This window comes from Petaurus breviceps, unplaced genomic scaffold (assembly GCF_028583685.1).
Source record: "Petaurus breviceps papuanus isolate PSGF00001 unplaced genomic scaffold, PetGlider_PUasm1.0 582, whole genome shotgun sequence".
NCBI lineage: Eukaryota > Metazoa > Chordata > Mammalia > Diprotodontia > Petauridae > Petaurus > Petaurus breviceps.
The window spans coordinates 10,777,214-10,796,137 of NW_027186390.1; the positions used below are offsets into that span (position 1 = coordinate 10,777,214).

Sequence of the window (18,924 nt, forward strand, 5' to 3'; positions counted from 1 at the left end):
CAATAGGGCTTATTTTCGGGGGAGGGCTTATTTTAGAGGAAACTTACCACAGTAAGTGGAGGGCTTATTTTCGGGATAGGTCTTATTATCGGGGAAACACGGTATCTACCCATGCCCTTAAGGACTTAGGGCGGAGGGGGCTGGTATAGCAGACAGACAGCAGTACCACCAAGAGGAAGAGCCCGTCAAATAAATAATTATCAGCTCACATTTTGAGGGTTCTTTGTATACATTTTGCCTAGGACTGTGGCAGGGCCTCATGAAGAGAAAAGTGCCCAGAGCGCAGAGGCTGTTATTCCAAATTCAACAGCTTGAGAAAAAATGCTTTGTTGGAGCAGGGGAGAAAAAAATTTAAAAGCTTTAGTTAAGAACATTTATGGTAACTGATTTTTATTGGGCTCTTTTTTCTACTCTGTGGATTAGCAAAGAGGAAAAAGTTACTGAAGCTTTCCTAAGGCCTTTCTGGCTGCAGTGTTATTAAGTGAGATGGGAGAGTCTCTGAGTCCTCATGGGCCCAGCTTATAATAAGTAAACACATTGCTGCCTTATGAGGAAGACCAGATCATACATTCTTGTATACGAAATTAGGTGGGCAGGGGAGAAAAGGTCAGAACATTTCCATTTTTTCAACTGACTCTTTATGTGGAAGGTCTGACTTGATTTCCAACAAACGTTTCCCAATTCTGCTTTTTGCTGGGGCTGTAGGATTTCTCAGAAAATCAGAATTGAACACAGAGGCAAGGAAGGCACCTAGTCTCCTTATCATAAAAATAGGCACAAAAACAGACTCTGAGAAGACAAAGGCCCGCCTCTCTCACTCATGTGTAGAAATATCATGATTGGTTGGCTGCCCCTTTGGCAGACACAGAGAAAGGGATGACTGAATGAATGGAGCTGCTGAACAGTCTTTGTACCTGAAGAACCAGATACCCTGAGACAAGGGCTAAGTTCACTATGGGGAATCTGTTGCTGTTGTTTCCCCTTTGACACAAGGAAAACCAAAAAGAACTGTTTGGATTTTACTATCTTACCTGTATAGTTGTAGGTTATAGATCCACAGAATGTCAGAGCTCAGAGGGGCCTCAGAGGCCCTCTAGTGCCATTCCCTTCATTTTACAGATAAGGAGACTGAGGCCCAGGATATGGCTCAGCTTGCCCAAGGTCATGCTTTGATCTAATGAAAAAACTACAGTGAATACTCCATTCAACAGAAATACAGTCCTTTCCATAGCATCATCCTGAAGATAAGAAAAAGGAAACCCACCAGTGGTCTGAGTTTTACTCTCATCTTCAAGACCTACATGAAAAAACAAACAAACAAAAAGGGCTGCAATCTCTGTCCAAAGTGTGTCCCTGGGCTTTCTTGCACAGTGGAGATTTGGTGCACATGGACAGTTGTACAACATAGCTCATTTCATACATCAGGAGTGTTTCATTTAACTTTGCTTACGCAGACATTGTTGGGCTAAGAGATAGAGTGGTTTTTGTTTTTTGTGTTTGTTCGCTTGTTTCTAAGTTGTGCCACTTATGGTAACTTATAGTAACTGATTTTTTGGGTGTTCTAAGAGATAGAGTGGCTTTTGGTTTTTTTGTTTGTTCGCTTGTTTCTAAGTTGTCCCTAAGAAACAAAAAGGAATAAGGAATCAGTTCTCTGTGATGGAGAAGCTTGTCTCCTTCTCTTTTCCCAAATGGGCCATTTCTTGGGCCAGGGAATGAAGGAACTCTCTTCTAAGTTCATTGGGAGATTTGGGAATGAGTTCTACCAAGAAAGGCAGTGAGCCAGAAACCTGGGGGGGGATGGGAGATTGCCTTGGGAGGTGTCCCAGACTCTCTACTCAGGACTCTGGTTTAGACTCTCCCAGTAGCATTGTCAAATGACATGCTATTTCGTAAGTAATGAGTTCACAAAAAATGCTGTCTGGCTGGTTCAGTCCTCAAAGTTCTTGATGCTTCTCTTGAACACAGGCCAGGAAGAGTTTTTGAATAATTTTATATGCTGTAAAGCTCACTTCTTGGTTTGAGGCTGAGACCTTCTGGAGTGTTCATTTTTCTCTCCAAACTCCTGAAGCCATGAGTTGGAAACCATTGCATTTTTTTTTCTTTTTTTCCATCCTTACTTTCCCAACAAAGAAATCTTTGTACAGTCCAAGTGCTAATTCTCAGTGCCTCGCAAGTTGTTATCACTCTGCATTCATTCTCAGCATCTCATTATGATTCTGGCCTCTGGCTCAGATCTGGACTGGCAAGACGTTCATGCTGGGTGTCAGACTCTGAAGAGAGGCTTTTCCAACACAGTAGTGACTCGGATAGAAAATGAAATATATCTATAAACGAATCGCATGGAAATAGGCAACGACCCCATCACTAATATGCTTACTTTCTTTCCTTCTTTTGCTTGTTTGACTTCATCTTTTACTGCGGTACATTTATTTTCTTGGATCCAGTGATTGGAAAATACAGCCAGCATCCAGGTTCAGGTAAGCATTGACCTCCTTGTGCCGTGTACCTACGTCATCTCATCTTTCTGCTATGTACAACTGGGCACTTTTCTCAGGACTCATAAATTCATTGATCTTTTATAAACTTGATTTTCCCCCTCACCCACCCAAGTATTGCAGATGAAGGTTGCCACAGGTTGGGAAATACTATTTGCATTCTTCTACACCTTCCTGCTATCCTTCCTTTCACCAGAAATGGCTAATTACCATTCCTGAGTTTTGTCCAGCTTAGCATGTGTCCCTTCACCTCTTCCCTCGGCAATGATTGTCAACCCCAGCCTTTGGAATGAGTGTGAGTGTGGTTTGTCTCATGGGCAGAGAGACCTGGGAAGTGCTAACACCATGGAAGGCTTTGGAGGCCTTGCCAGCTATGTTGCCTAGGGAAATTGTCAGTGCCTGCCCCAGCTTGTCGGGATCAGTGATGCATTACAACTGCATTGAGTCCCCCTGCTGCCAGGTAGATATCCCTGACCTTACCCCATTTGAACTGGATGCCTCTGGGAGTTCTTTACCATTTTCATACAAGTTGTCACCTCCTAGCAATACCAAGAGTTCCTTAGCACATGAACTCCGCATGGCAGTGTATCTGGCTGGATCCTACATTTATTATGAGATTGGTTTCTGGTTAAAATGCCCAATCTGCCATAAACTTCCAAGATGCTCTGCATATTTCAGCATTTCTCTCCCAGAACCATACATCCTTCTGGGTCACATTTGGAGAAACAGAATTTCTCTATCATATTGGGAGAACTCACATTTTCATTTTCTTTAATTACAAGGTTCGAGATGTCCTTGTGTTGGACTATCCAAGCCAGGAGCCAAAAAGGAAAAGGGTTTCTGGAGTTCAGAGACCATCTTCTCTGGATGAAAAAAAAAAATTGAGTGCAAAAATTTTAAGAAAAGTCACTGTCCTATCATAAGATCCCAGTAACACCTCAACCACTACTATAATTATGTATATAACACAGGGAGTGCTGGGAGAGGCTCCCATCATCTGTAACAGCCCTAGGAGTATTCACATCCTTGACACACAAAGGGAGCTCAGTTACCTATCCTGCAGGGGTGATGAAACCTACCTCTCAGAGGCATCTGATCTCATAATTCCCTGAGGTTTTTATTGGGTTTTATAGGAAGCTAGCCTATATTTCTTAATAGAGTGGGAAAGGTCGTAATTTAGAAGGATCTTTCTCTACTCTACTCCCACCCCTGCCTTTTCCCCTTCTCTTTTCTCCCTTGCCCCACTTCCTGCTCCCCCCACCTTGGTTCCCCATCTTCACTTCTCTCTCTTCCTTCCCTACGTCTTCTCACTTCCTCTGTTCTTCAGGAATGAGTGAAAAAGTCAGAGAGAAATTCTCCACCACATTTTCCATTGTGGGTATGTTCGCCTCGCACGCGGTGGGAAGCCTCAGTGTTTTCTTCTGCGCAGAGATCACCCCCACAGTAATAAGGTAAGGCATCCAAAAATCTATCTAAGATGCCACCCTGGCTCCCCTCTGCCCTCTCCCCCTCCAGGCAATGATCTGAATCTGGATTCAGTTGTGCATGGCTTCATCACCTGCTAGTAGCAGAGTTAGAGCAAAGTTTGCTCACCTGTTTGCTGTGGCTTGTTCCTGAGTCATCATCATCACTGTGACTCTAGCCTGAGTTCATTTCCCTGGGCGTGGCATGCTGTAATGGCCGTGTCTGCTTCATTATCTGCTTGTCTGAGATTGCGACTTTGACCCTGAAAACAAGAACAGAGACAAGTCTGGCACCTCAGAGAGTGTGGTAACTGGAGGAGGACAGGGCGTTGTGTCATATAGGACCAGGGAGGTGGAGAAGGCTTTGCTTGGGACAGGAAGAGAAGTAATTGGGTCATTTAGTAACAACCTTCTCATGAAATCAGATAGCCTTAAAGAAGGCTCTGAAGTCAAAGGACCTGGATTCAAATCCCACTTCTTATGCTTACTACCTGTATGATCCTGGACATTCAATTCAGTAAACATTTATTAAGTTCCTGGTATGTGCCAGGCACTGTATTAATGTCACTTAACCTGTCTGGGCCTCAGTTTCTTTATCTGTTAAATGAGGTTAATCTAGATGGCCTCTCAGATCCATTCCTACTCAAGAGCTATGGTCCTGTGATTTCCCCAAGTCTCTCAAAAGGCCTCAATGGCAGTCATCTGTCTCCCCTTCTAGAACTATTAATTTGTGTTTGTCTATTAATTTGTTTGTTTAGGGATGGGAAGGGGATAAATAGTGGGAAGAAAATCAGTCTCAGAACCAGGAAGACATACCCAGGTTTAAATTCCATCTCTACACATGCCAGTTGTATTACCCTCAATGCCTTTGGTTAGTGGTCACCAAATATTTTTGGTCTTGCACTCCCTCTCAATTTAAAAAAAAAATTATTTGGGGGCATGCTGGGGAGGGAGAGGCAGTGCAGCACAAAAGCAGATTTCCCCAATGGTTCCTGCCCAGCTGTTGTTGTCCGGGGAAGGGGTTAGGTTTTAACAACCCTGAGAAGCTGATGCCTGAATCAAAATGGAGAATGTTGGAAATTTGCAAAGAGGTGAAAGGAGATAGAATAGGGGAGCACTGACCTGTAATGGGTAAAAGGTGGTATTATTATATTAGAAACAAGCCCTATGATTGGCTAACTAGGGAGGGTGGGAAGCAACCTTCCTTTCCCCCCTCTTAATTGTGTGATCACACATTCCTTACTGTCAAACCATCGTCCCCTTTGGAAACCACTGCCCTAGGAAATTCTCCAAAACTAATACATTGCAAGGAGGGTGCTGCTCTGAATTAGTAGAAAGGGTTTCTTCATCTGGGAGTTCCCCATACCAATGAAATCACAGGTCCAGGCCATATCCCTAATTTGTTTTCCTTTATTAAGATTCTATCTTTCACGTTGATTATTTAATTGTTTCTAGTGGCAAGACTGAGTAGTGGTTATAGATAAGCTCAACAAACATTTGAAGTTATTGAAATATTTCATCACAGAATGATAAAAGATTATACCTTGAATGCCAAACAGAGCAAAATCACAATTGCAAAGGATGTAATAATGCCCCATGTAATTACTGTTTCTGCAAGCACTTCTCTTGATTCATAATAATAATATAAAAAAGTTCACACACCCCCCAAAGTAAGAACCCCAGATATAGGGAAGAAAAGAGAGGGTTCTGGTACCAACTCAGGCACTGACTTGATGTATGACAGGGTGGATAATTCCTTTCCTCTCTCTATACTCCTCCTCTCTTACCTAAAAATGAGGGCATTGAACTAACATGATGTCTAAGTTCTGTCCTAGCTCTGACTAAAATCTGGGAGCAGAGTTGGTAGGGAGCTGGCCCTGGAATCAGGAAAACCTGGATTCAAATCTATCCTCAGACACTTACTAGCTGTGTTCCATTGGATGAGTCACATTACCTCTGTTTGCCTCAGCTGCTTCATCTGAAAAATGGGGATAATAAGAGTACCTACCACTCAGGGATTTTGTTGAGGATCAAATGAGATAAGATTGATAAGGCACTTAGCACAGTGCCTGGCATATAAGTAAGCATATAAATAAATGTTAGTTATTATTTTTAAGTAGCTCTATGACATTGATCCTCATTTAACAATTCCATTAGTATAAAAATAATGTATTAATATATTTAACATTTAATAATTCTATTAGTATTAAAATAATAAAAATAACGCCTTGTAATTTATCTCATGACTCTCAGTATAGGATTCTCTCCACTATTCCAAACTGCCTGTCTTTTCTTAGACAGGGAATGGTCACCCAGTTATATAAGCTTTTGGATATGGCATCATTAAAACCTAGATTTCTTGACTTCGAGTAGAACACTTTTCTACATCGTGCTGATATTTTGGGCATAAATTATGAGCTGAAGTTATCATTAAGCTCTGGCTAAAATGCCCATTTTGCCTAATTTTCCCACACTGAAATACAAACAGACCACCATAGTCAGAGGCAGGCTATGTATGGAACAATTAATTCAGCCTCTGGGGCTAAGTGATTTTTTTTTAACTGTCTTTTTCCTGCAAGTTTTCAGATAATTATGCTGACAACAGAGTTTTCAGATGACCTCATTTTGATTCGTTGTTTTGGAATTTTCACAATACATTCCAAGCCTGAAGGCTATTTGGTATCTGGTTTTTTTTTTAACTATTTTAAAATTAGGTACTTAAAGAAAAAGTGGTTAAGAGGAAAGTAATTCATTTTGCACAGACCATCCTGAGCATGCCAGGTTAGACCAACGAAAGGTTCTTTATTTCATGCCTTCAATGACAAATCAAATTTGGAGTTTTTCTTCTCCAAATAAGATACACTTGTCCTGTTCTAATGAGGAATGTTTCAAGAACTGTGTCATCAGTGGGGAACATGTTAAGGTGTGATCTTGGTAGGCTTCTGACAAGCAACTTCTCACCTTTTTCTTACCTCTTCAATATTCTACATTCATATCTTTAGCAGTTCTCTCGTTTTACTTTGGGACTGTGAGTTGGTTGATCTTATTATCTGTTGTCATAGTTCTGTGTTTAGCAAGCTAAGCCAGAGGATGCAGTGCTGCCCTCTCCCTCCTTCTCACAGATCTGGAACAATTACGTTAGTGCATAAACTCACAAAATGTGAGAGGACCTCAGAGTTGTAACCCTCCATTACATTTCCCCTCACCTGCAGCTGAGCAAAGCAATTCAATTCACCAAACGTTTATTGAGTTCCTACTCTGTGCTGGGCACTGGGAGTACGAAACAGTTTCTATGCTCAAGGAGGTTACATTCCACTGGAATGTTAAATAAAGGGTTTCCTCTGATCATGGAGGAAGAATTCCAAGGGAAGGAAAAAAGACAGGAAAGAAGGAAGGAAGGAAGAAGGGGAAAGGAAGGAAGAGAGAAGGAAGGAAGGGGAAGGAAGGAAGGAAGGGGAAGGAAGGAAGGAAGGAAGGAAGGAAGGAAGGGAGGAAGGGGGGGAGGGAGGGAGGGAGGGTAGAAGAAATCTGAAGGAGCACTTACTCTGTGTGCCTGCAATATGAACATAAGCAAAAAGAAAACCAGTCCCTGTCCTTAAGGAGCTTACATTCTAATTAGGAAGAGGACACACAAAAAAAAAGCTAAAGAATGGAAGGTCTTCAGCATGGAGGTATGTTTTGAAGTCCAGAGGTCAGGAACAAAGCCAAGAGGGGAATGAAGGCCATCTTGAACCATTCCACAAAATAGAGGCCCCAGGAGGAACTTGTCAATGAGAGGAGAGGCTGGCCTCACAGAGGGATATTTCAGGTTGAGAAGGCTGCAGGGATAGTTGGATGCTCTAGGCAGAAGAGGGCCCAAGCACTGAGGGCAGTTTTAGGGTGAGATAATGGCAGAGGCATAGTCTCTGGTCACCTGTTTAGGACTCCACTGGGGCACATTGTGAGCGAAATACTCTGCTTTCCACCCTGGCCTTGCCATTTATAGACTCCTTAACTCCCTCTCACACAAATCAGCCTGAGGCAGAGATGGCCAGGTAAGGGTGACTTGTCTAGGAGGAGAAGGGATTCTGTACCTGGGGCCATCCCCTTGCCCTTATGATAGAGTGAGATGGTTTTACATTTTTCCTTCCAAACAATGAGTAGTTCCAATAATTAAGATGTTATAGCTAATAAATGCCTCAGAAAACCTATAAAGCATTTAGTCATTCTGCTACAATTTTCATGTGTTTGGAAAATAAGAAGTTGGTAGCATTTCCTCTTAATGAATGATGAAGGCTCATTAGTGTAAAGTAAAAGTTGTGAAGTTTTGAAGATTTTGTTACAGAGAGCCACTACCCAGACTGTCAGCCTTGGTCCAGCTTCACTTTAGTATTTTGGAATAAGCTGGTCCCATTGGGCTTCTCAGAATTTATTTGTAAGACCACATTTTAAACACCAACCCACTGACTCAGAGCTAGTGAATTCCAGGTAGCACCAGTCATTCAGTCAGTGCATAAGGATTTATCATTTTGTATATGCCAAGCACTGTGTCAGATACCAGGAATATAAAGACAAGGGATAGAACAATCTCTTCTTTCAAAGATTTTACATTCTGATTTTATACACACACACACACAAACACACACGCATACATATACATATTTGTGTCTAATGGTAGCCATTTCTAAGGGGTGGGGAATTTACATAATTTTATTTTATATTTAAAAGGAATAGCAAGTTGTACATAATAGATTTGCAGTTTCATGTGCAATCATCTTTTTTATTCTACTATGTTATGGAAATACTTTATTCCATAAATTAAAAATAAAAACATTTAAATTTTTTTAAAGATCTTATATTCTGATGAGAGAAACAAGTACATACAGAAACATATAAAGAATAAATACAAAGTAGTTTAACTCAGAGTACTCTGGGGAAGGCACTGACACCTGGGGGAGGAGATCATGAAAAGCTCCCTTGTAGAAGGTGATGCTTGAGTTGCCTCTTGAAGGAAGAGAGATGCTGTGAGGCAGAGGCGAGGAAGGAGGGCATTTCAGGCATGGAAGACTGCTTGTGACAGTCAAGGAGACAGAATAAGAGAAGACCAGTTTGGCTGGATCTTAGAGTGCAGGATGGAAAATAATGTACAATGAGACTGGAAAGAAAGGTTGAGGCCAGGTTTCAAAGGTCTTTAATAGAAACAGAGGCATTTATATATTTTACCAGAGGCTGACGTTAGGAAGTGGGCATGGACTAGTCTGAACTTTAGAAAAATCGCTTTGGCAGCCATGTTTCAAATGAGAAGTGGGAATGAGAGTGGGAAGAGACTTATGGCCATCAGACCAATTAAGATGCTGTTGTAATCATCTAGGCAAGAAGTGATAAGGGTTTGAATTAAAATGGTAATTGGGTGAATAGAAAGAAGGGGGCAGATAATAAAAAGGTGGAGGTAGAAATGACAATTGACTGGGTGCCTAGAGTAATGGATAGGGCAGAGTTGAGGATAATGCAAGTTTTTGAATCTGGGAGACTAGAAGGATGGTGGTCCCTTAAACAGAAAGAGAGAAGTCTGGAAGAGGGGAGAGTTTGAGGAGAAAGATAATGAGTTCACTTTTTCATATCTTGATTTTGAGATGTCTCCAGGACAGTTTGGAATGTCCAGTAGGCAATTGTGCAACTGAAGCTCAGGGGAGAAACTAGGTCTAGATATATATCTGTATATTATCTGCATAGAAATGATAGGATTAAATCCAAAGGAGTTGATGGAGTTATAAAGAAAGAGAAAACAGAGGAGAGGAGAGAAGAGAAAGGCTAGAACAAAATTTTGGGGAATACCCACAATTAAGAGGCATAATATGGATGGCAAGCCAAGAAAGGAGATTGCAAAAGAGTGGTTGGACAAGTAAGAAAACCAAGAGAGAGCAATGTCACAAAGACCCAAAAAGGAGAACATATCCAGGAGGAAAAATGTCAAATGCAACAGACAATTTGAGAAGGACGAGGACCGAGAAAAGATCATCAGACTTGACCATGATTTCATTGGTAACTTTGGAAAGAATAGTTTTAGTTGAGGGAAGAAGTTGGAACCCATATGGCAAAGTGTTGAGAAATGAGTATGAAAAGAGGAAGTGGAGTCAGTGTAGACATTATTTCAAGAAATTTGGTGGAGAAAGGAGAGAAATGGAATAATAGCTTAAAGCTTGAGGGGATGGTAGGGTCTGGTCTAGGGTGTGGTTTTTCTTTTTTAAAAATAGGAGAGATTTGGGTATGGCTAAAGCCAGAGAAAAAGGAACTAGAACATAGGGACAGGTTAAAGATTCAAGGGGGAGTTGCATTGGATACAATGGAGGGAATGGGATCAAATGGAACCAAATCAATGTACAAGGACTTGACTGTGGCAAGAGGAAGGGTCATCTCATTGTCAGAGACTGGGGAAAAGAGGAGATGCCAGGGGATGCTTTTGAGATGAGTGAGAAAAGGATCATTAAATAGCATCAATGTTCTTAATAAAGTAAGAGAGCCTCATCTGAGAGAGGATGGAAGTAGGGGAGAGCAGGGAGCTTGAGAAGAGAAGAAAATGTTTTGAATAGGGAAGTGGGAAAGTGAAGTTAGGAAGAAGTAAAAAGATTGCCTTACTGAAGTGAGAGCCCAGTTCAAGTTGGATAACATGAATTTACAATGTCCCTAGTCAACACAGTTGCAAGATATCATAATTGGCCTTTAAAAGATTGTTAATTTTGGAGAGAATATTTTCAGCTGAATGATGAGGTTGGAAGCCAGATTGCAAAGGGTTAAGGAGTGAGTCAGAAGAAAGAGAGCACAATCAGCAAGAATAGCTTCATTCATCAGCCCATGAGTTGAAGCAGAGGAAACAGATGGTGGATATAATCCAAGGCTGCCATTTGACAAGAGATAAGCAGTGATAGGATAGGGAGGGTGAAAGATTTCAGAGCAGAGGACCACATAGAGTTGAAATGGCTAACTACAGGGTCAAGATTAGAAGTGGAAGAAAATGAAGTAAAAGCAGAGCTAATAAGCCTGAGAAAGTACTGTGGAATGGAGAGGCTAGAGGGCTGGATGAGAGCAAATAATAGGTTTGGGAGAGGTGAGTCACAGGGAAAGATGGAATAGAGGTTACAGTCAGATAGAAGAATGTTTGAGTTTCTAATTAAAGAAAGTCAGTAATAGGTCCAGTGTGTGACTATCCCTATGTGTGACTGAGGTGAAGGAAAAGGTCATGGGATTTAAGAAGGCTGAAGAATTGGAGACTTAGGGAAATATCAGTGTGAATGTTGAAACCCCTTAGCATAAGTACAGTAGTTGGAGAGAAGAAGAAAGTGGCTGAGTCCAACTCCAAACTCCTTTAGAAAGGAGAAAGACGCAATGAGTAGAGCACTGGCCCTGGAGTCAGGAGGACCTGGGTTCGGATCCAGCCTCAGACACTTGACACAAAAATAAACTAGCCATGTGACCTTGGGCAAGTCACCTAACCCCAATTGCCCTACCCTCCCCCCTCCAAAAAGCAAAAAAAAAGATAGAGAGAGAGAGAAAGAATTACTTTGGGGCTACCAATATACAACTGCCACCATGATTTGGAATGGGGAAAATTTTGACTGAGGAGAGGAAAGATTGGTAAGTGATGTGGTCAAGGGAAAATATGGAAGTGGCAATTGGGATCTCTCTGGCACCTATTCTAGGACCATTATGTCAAAGGGTGTGAGAGAAGGTAGAGCCAGTGCTGGACAGGGTGACTGGAGATGCAGTGTCATGAAAGGGAAGTCAGGTCTCAGGGACAGCTAATAGATGAAAGTAGTAAGAGAGAACAAGATCTAGGACAAATGCAAATCTGTTCCCTATAGAACAAGAATTCCAGAGGGCATGGCTGAGAAAAGGGACAAAAGAATGGGAAGTGAAGCTTCCTGTGTGTCTGATGTTCGGTCAATACAGAGAAAGGAAAAGAAGCAACAGGCAGAAGGTTGTTACCTATAGTGGATGACAAATAAATAGTGAAGCTCACAGTTTCCAAGAGTGTTTTAAGGGGCCTGACCTGGGTCTGGGTAGTAAGGAAATAGTGTGGGACTATATCTGGCTGTCACTATACTGTTCCTTTGATTTGGATAGGAAAGCTTCTATATGCAGTGTCTTTTGCTACAATAAAGTGCGACCACACACACACACACACACACACACACACACACAGCTATTTCATCAGCTGCTATTATAGTCCATTAGGAAAATTTTTTTCTTTTTCCCCTCCTGAAGGGGAAAATCATAAAAAGAAACCATATGTGATATTATAGAATAAGCACTAAATCAGAAACCATGAAATCTGGGGTCTAGTGCTGGCTCTGTCACTAATTAACTGTGTAACTTTGGGGAAGGCACTTTACCTCTCTGGGCCTCAGCTTCTTCATCTGTAGAATAATGGGGTTAGACTAGCTAATCTCTAGTCCTGTGATGCTCTGATCTGATGGGAAGTGTGAAAAGGCATGAAGCTGTTAGTGAGAATGACTCTTTCGCCCTTTTCAGGTTCAGAGTTGAATTCTTACCTATCTATTTTGAATCATTTATACCTGGATTGCTAATTCCCACCTATGGCCTACAATCACTTCATTTCTTTCCCCTGAATACCTCCCATCTCTTCTAGACCTGGCTCAAAACTCCCCTCCACAAGGAAATAACCCCAAATAACTCCACCTACTCATCTCTCCTTCTCTTTAGCACTAGTATCCATATATTTGATGCCATATTATCTCAAAATTGTTCTCTAGTTATGTATCTATGCATCGCATGCCCAACTGGGTTGTAAACTCACTATTATTTTATATGCACATTCACAGTAAACTCTAGAATTTATCCTCTTTCTGATTCAATATGGGACATAGAAGATTTAGTGTTTTCTACTTTGCTTATTTTCCCTTGAGTGTTCTTATGCTGCTGAACACAGCTGTGGAATAACTTAAAGAAAATACTGGGAAAAAGAATCAGAAGACCCAAGCCCCAGTCCTACTTCCATTACTTACTAGCTATTTAACCTAGGTCTAGTTATATAACTTCTCTGACCCTCAGTCTCATCATATCTAAGATAAGGATAATAATAATTTACCCAACCATTATATTAATTATTGATTACATTTATATGTTGTTGTTTAGTCGTTCTTCAGTTGTATCCAACTCTTCAGCCCCATTTGGGGCTTTCTTGGCAAAGATACTGGAATGGCTTGCCATTTCCTTCTCCAGTTATTTTTACAGATGAGGAAACAGATTCAGTGACTTGTCCACAGTTACAAAGCTAGTAGGTGTGGAAGGCCAGATTTGAATTCAGGTCTTTCTAACTCCAGGCCCAGCACTCTATCCACTGTACCACTTAGCTGCCCACATATTTATATATCCTTTGACATATGCTTTGCATTTTATCATTTGAGTCTTGAAAAAAAAACCATAAGGCAAGAATTATTAGTCCCACTTGAAAGATGAGGAAACACAAATTTCCCAAGGTCCTGCAGTGATTAAGTGGATAAATCAGGTCTTCTGACTAAGTTGTTAGATTGAAAGTATTTCCATAGCCCTCTGTGTAAATATAAAGTAGTATTATTTGGAAGGCGCTCAGTAATCACCTGAAATTTTATTGATTCAGCCTGGAAAAATACTCCAAAGTCAGCTGGGGGAGTGAATGATTTGCTCAGGCAAGCCAGAAACCTCTCAGGTCCTGGGGATCGCAGGGTCCTAACTCTCAGACTTCTTACTCTAAATGATCCAACTTGGGATTTCCTTGGCAAAGAGACTGGAGTGGTTTGTCATTTCCTTCTCCAGATCATTTTTACAGATGAGAAACTGAGGCAAACAGGGTTAAGTGACTTGCCCAGGATCACACAGCTAGTAAGCGTCTGAGGCTGGATTTGAACTCATCAAGGTGAGTCTTCCTGACTCCAGGCCCAGCACTCTGTCCACTATGCCACCTAGCTGCCCAGGAGTAATAATAACTAACCCTTAGCTCTTGAAGGTTTGCAAGTCACTTTACATTTGTTATCTCATTTGATCTGGGAGATAGGTGCTACTATTATCCCCATTTTACAGATGAGGAAACTGAGGCTGACAAGTTAAATTACTTGTCCGGGGTTACACCAGCTGATAGTAGTGATTTATGTTTTTTCCTAAAGGAACAATTTCCAGAATTCTTTGTCTAAGCCCCCTAAAGACTTTCCCTATCCCAGTAACCTTAACATGATGTGTTTAGAAGCAAAAGTCCAGCTCCACTACCTGGGCATGGAGTCAGGGTGACCCTGGGGTTCTCCAAGGCCCCACTGGAGCAGAACTTCAGCGTACGATGCTGGTGCACATAGAAGCAGCTCAGAAGGGGACAAAGGAGATTTAGTGTTTTCTACTCTGCTTATTTTCCCTTGAATGTTTTTATGCTGCTAAACACAGCTGTGGAATGACATAAAGAAATACTGGGAAAAGGAGTCAGAAGACCCAGGTCCCATCCCACTTCCATTAGGAGACGAGTTGTTGGGACCACAGTGACTCGTGAAAACAGTCTCTCCACTAAGGCCCAGAGGGGTTCGCTTAATAGAGGCAATCCCCACCCAGGTGATGTCAAGCATCTATTGAAGTTGAATCGTTTAAACTTAAAATTGGCTTAAAGAGGAAAAAAAGAAGCAGTTAGGGAAAACGCCTTCTTGGTAGCAGCTACACTTTCTGAAGCTGTGAATACGTAGATGTCTAAGGTTGGATCATTTTCCCATTGAAGGTACTGGTACCACTCAAATGTGAGCTACATCTGCCCTCTAGTGTCCAAGTGGAGAAATGCAGAAAGTTTATGTAGAAGGACAGACCATGCCCTATCCCAGCTTACAAAAGGGTTATTGTGTTACAAAAGTTCAGTTTTAAGTTGGTCATTTGCAACTGTGAATGCAGTGTTCATAGAAACGTTGTTGTTATCCATGATGACTGGAAGCCAGTGCCCAAAAAAAAAGCATGGAGCATGGACTCCCCCAGCTCCAGCTCCTGGGGCCAGGGCTTAAGGAGAAGAGAGAAGATAGTGTGGGGAAGGGAGGAGGCTTCCTGATTGTATTAGCACATTTTGGGATCTCATCAGACCCTTCCAAACACTCCAAAGATCCACTCAACCCCCTTCTCATTCTATTGCCACTGCTTCTGGCTTAAGACCCTTCTATGGCCCCTATGGAATAAAGCTCATTCTTGTACTTAATAAATGTTTGTTGTATTATAGTATATCCTCCAGGTCCTTTTCCAAGCTTTGTTTTGTGTTTATTACAAAGAGAGGCAGAATGATATTTGGGATAAAAAAACAATAACCACAGAGTCTGGAAGACTTAAGTGTGTTTGTGTCTTAAACTACCGTGTTTCCCCGATAATAAGACACTGTCTTATTATTTTTTTTGGACAGAAAAACACCAGAGGGCTTATTTTCAGGGGAGGGCTTATTTTAATGAACATTGACAGCAATTTTAATAAACAGGTAAATGTGAACAAAAAAATGTACCTTTATTCAATAAGCAAATCACAGGGGAAGAACAGGATGACGCGCTCACTGCTGCAGCTCTGATTGGATGCAGCTCGGAGCATGGCGTGCGTTTCATGGGGGGGGGGGGGAGGGGGCATAAAGGGGGGCCGGGAAGGTGGGGCGGGGGAACACCTTCACTACAATAGCAACTCCAAATGGGCTTATTTTCGGGGGAGGGCTTATTTTAGAGGAATCTTACACAGTAAGGGGAGGGCTTATTTTCAGGATAGGTCTTATTATCGGGGAAACACGGTAACAGACCAGTTAAAAATGTTGACGTTAAATCATATTTGACTCCTCATGACCCCATTTGGAGTTTTCTTGGCAAATATACTTCAACTCATTCTACAGATGAGGAAACTGAGGTAAACGGGGTTAAATGACTTGCTCAGGGTCACACAGCGTCTGAGGCTGGATTTGAACTCACAAAGATGAGTATTACTGATTCCAGAACCTATACTCTATCCACTGTGCCACCTAGCTGCCCCGTTAAGAACAGCTTCAAGCAAAAAAAAAAATTCCTTGTCTGGAACTGAATTTCTCTTTTTCTTCTTGCTGTGTGGATGCTCCATTTAGATAAGTTTTCTGCTGGGAATAATCCTGCTCCAAGCACAAAGTTAAACAGATTTCATTTCCTTCAACTCAGGATGGTGATCAGACTGTAATATGTGCATATGTCTCGGAATTATCTGTGTCCTATATATTTCTGCAGATTAAAGCACATTTGGGCATTACGTGACTTAAGAAATGTGGAGTCAGTCACTCTGCTTGCCTCTGCTTGTCCACAGAGAGGCAAAGTTTATTTCTCTTTGTCTCTAAGAAGAGGCCTAAGTTGCGTTTTTGTCAGAGGCAGCTAGCTGGCATGGTGGGCAGAGCTCTATGTCAAGACTCAGGAAGACCTAAGTTCAAATCCAGCTTCAGACTGTCAAGTTTGAGATCCTAACAAAAAGGTAAACGGAGGCAGATCTCCAAGCAAGATAACATTTATTAACAGGGGCATGCTGCCTACCAATAAATGGGTCAATGGTTTACCTCCTTTAATACCAAGAAATCCATATAAAAGGGCAGTTCCCCTTTTATAGGTTTGGGGAAGGACAGAACAGAAATGAACTGGGTCAATGATATCATAGAACTGAGGACAACCTGATTGGTTACAGAGCTGAGGTGCAGGGAACATGATTGGTTGAAAGTTAGTCATGGGGGCTAGCAGTGCCCCCCTCCCCTTCTTCTCTCATGAGACTCATTGTCTGAGTGCAGATATGAGATAGCAGCCCAGACTTCTAGACAGTGAACCAGACATTCCTGAAAGATAGCTGGGTGGAGTAAAGATATCAGGCCCAGTTGTCTTTCTTTCACCCACACTCCCCAAGGTTAACAAAGTTCCTTGAAGCAAGAAGAGCTGGATTTTTTTTTATTTAATCCATCATAGCCCACTGATCTCTAAACTAAGTTCAAAGACAAATAACTATGACTTAAGCAGTTACAGGACAAAAGCACAAAAGCAGTTACTTGTAAATAGAATCTATGAGAAAATGATACAGCATCTATCTTAATCTTTTTTTCCTTTGCTTTTTTGGAGGGCAGGGTAATTAGGGTTAAGTGACTTGCCCAAGGTCACACAGCTAGTAAGTGTTAAGTGTCTGAGGACAGATTTGAACTCAGGTCCTCCTCACTCCAGGACCGGTGCTCTATTCACTGCACCACCTAGCTGCCCCTACTTGTGTTAAGCAACTGAATCTATATTGGGACTCAGTTTCCTTATCTGAAAAACAAGGGGATTGAATGGGATGAACTCTAAGGTTCTCTTTTAGCTCTAAGATCCGGTGTTCCTACTTGGGCAGGTAAGATCATTTAAATTTTAATCATTAAAAGAACAGGCAGATTAAATCTGGAAGCTCAAAGTTCTGAGTAATTCAATGGATCTGTTAGCTAAACGATACTCCCACCTAAAATAGCCACTTCTGATAGATATGACTACTCCCCTAAGCTAATGATATGATGCCTCTGTGACATACTATATACTCTGGAAAAGAGATTTATCATCCAACTGTGACTTACGGACAAAGATCCTGACTTTGCAGGCCCACTTGACAAAGTGCATCTTGACCTTGTAAAAATAATCTTTAGTAATATGGAAGGCTCACTTCCATCATGCTGTTATTTTTTTTTTTTTTTGCTTTTTGGAGGGGGGGAAGTTAGGGCAATTGGGGTTAAGTGATTTGCCCAAGGTCACACGGCTAGTTTTTGTGTTAAGTGTCTGAGGTCAAATTTGAACTCGGGTCCTCCTGACTCCAGGGCCAGTGCTCTATTCACTGTGCCACCTAACCACCCCTTTCATGCTGTTACTATTGCCTGCTTCTCAGACCCCATCTAGCTCTCTACCCACCCAGGCTAGTAATGACAACCACCCCAAATCTATTCCTGGCCTTGCACTCTTCTCCTTGGCCCCCTCCCTGGATCTACAAAGCTGTTGCAAAGATATGTTTAAAGTTAAGACTTGTATTTGTTTGTTTTTTCTATAATATTGATTTCTATGATATATGAATGGCCATACAAGGGGTCATGGGAACTCCCCTTCCCCTCCCCATGCATCTAGAATTTCTTTCCCCCTTTCTTCTTTCCCTGATGTGACCTTGTCCTTGTCTAGAATCCTCATACCCAGTCTCTGGTACGTGATGGAGTGACTAGAATGCTGGATTTGGTGTCAGACTGGGGTTCAAATTCTGCCTCTGACACTCAGTAGTGATGTGCCTGTGTGAAAGTCACCCCCCTTGAGCCTCAATTCACTTATTTTCCTCATAAGGCTTAAATGCTTCTGTTCCTTAAAAATCCATTTCAAACGCCACCATGCAAGCCTTCCCTGATCTCCTCCTCTTGGGGACAATGTCCCCTATACCCACTTAGAGCACTTTGCATCCATCTCTGATATACTAATCGTATATTACTCCGTATCATAGTTATGTGTGTCTTTATCATTTCCCCTTACTAGACTGTAAAAAGTTTCCTTGAGGACAGAGATCATGTTTTATCTAAACTATATAGGATCCCTCCCAGTGCTGAGCACAGTCCTATGCATGCAGTAGGTGCCTAATAAAGACTAGCTCATAAGAGGGCACATCTGTGTAGCAGTTTATGCAGTACCACCCAGTGTATAATTATACCCCTTTTACAGATTAAGAAACTGGGGTTCAGGGGCAGCTAGGTGGCACAGTGAATAGAGCACTGGCCCTGGAATCAGGAGAACCTGAGTTCAAATCTGGCCTCAGACACTTAACACTCATGTGTGACCTTGGGCAAGTCACTTAACCCCAATTGCCCCTCCAAAAAAGCAACCAAAAAAAAGAAACTGGGGCTTAGTGAGGTTTTGCCTTGCCTAATGTCACTTGAGTGTCACAGATGGGATTGGACCCTAAGTCTTCTGAATCCAAGTCTAATGCTCTTTTCATTAAATTACATCAGA

At 41.8% G+C, this 18,924-nt stretch overlaps 1 protein-coding gene across 1 annotated transcript in view; it reads left to right on the forward strand.

Moving 5' to 3' along the window:
* Window positions 1–18,924, forward strand: part of SLC22A23 (solute carrier family 22 member 23) — a 279,990-nt gene that overhangs the window by 255,491 nt on the left and 5,575 nt on the right. Inside the window, exons 8-9 of the mRNA XM_069103569.1 lie at window positions 2,445–2,477; window positions 3,823–3,946. Of these exons, the coding sequence (XP_068959670.1) occupies window positions 2,445–2,477; window positions 3,823–3,946 (157 nt within the window). The remainder of the gene's footprint in view (window positions 1–2,444; window positions 2,478–3,822; window positions 3,947–18,924) is intronic.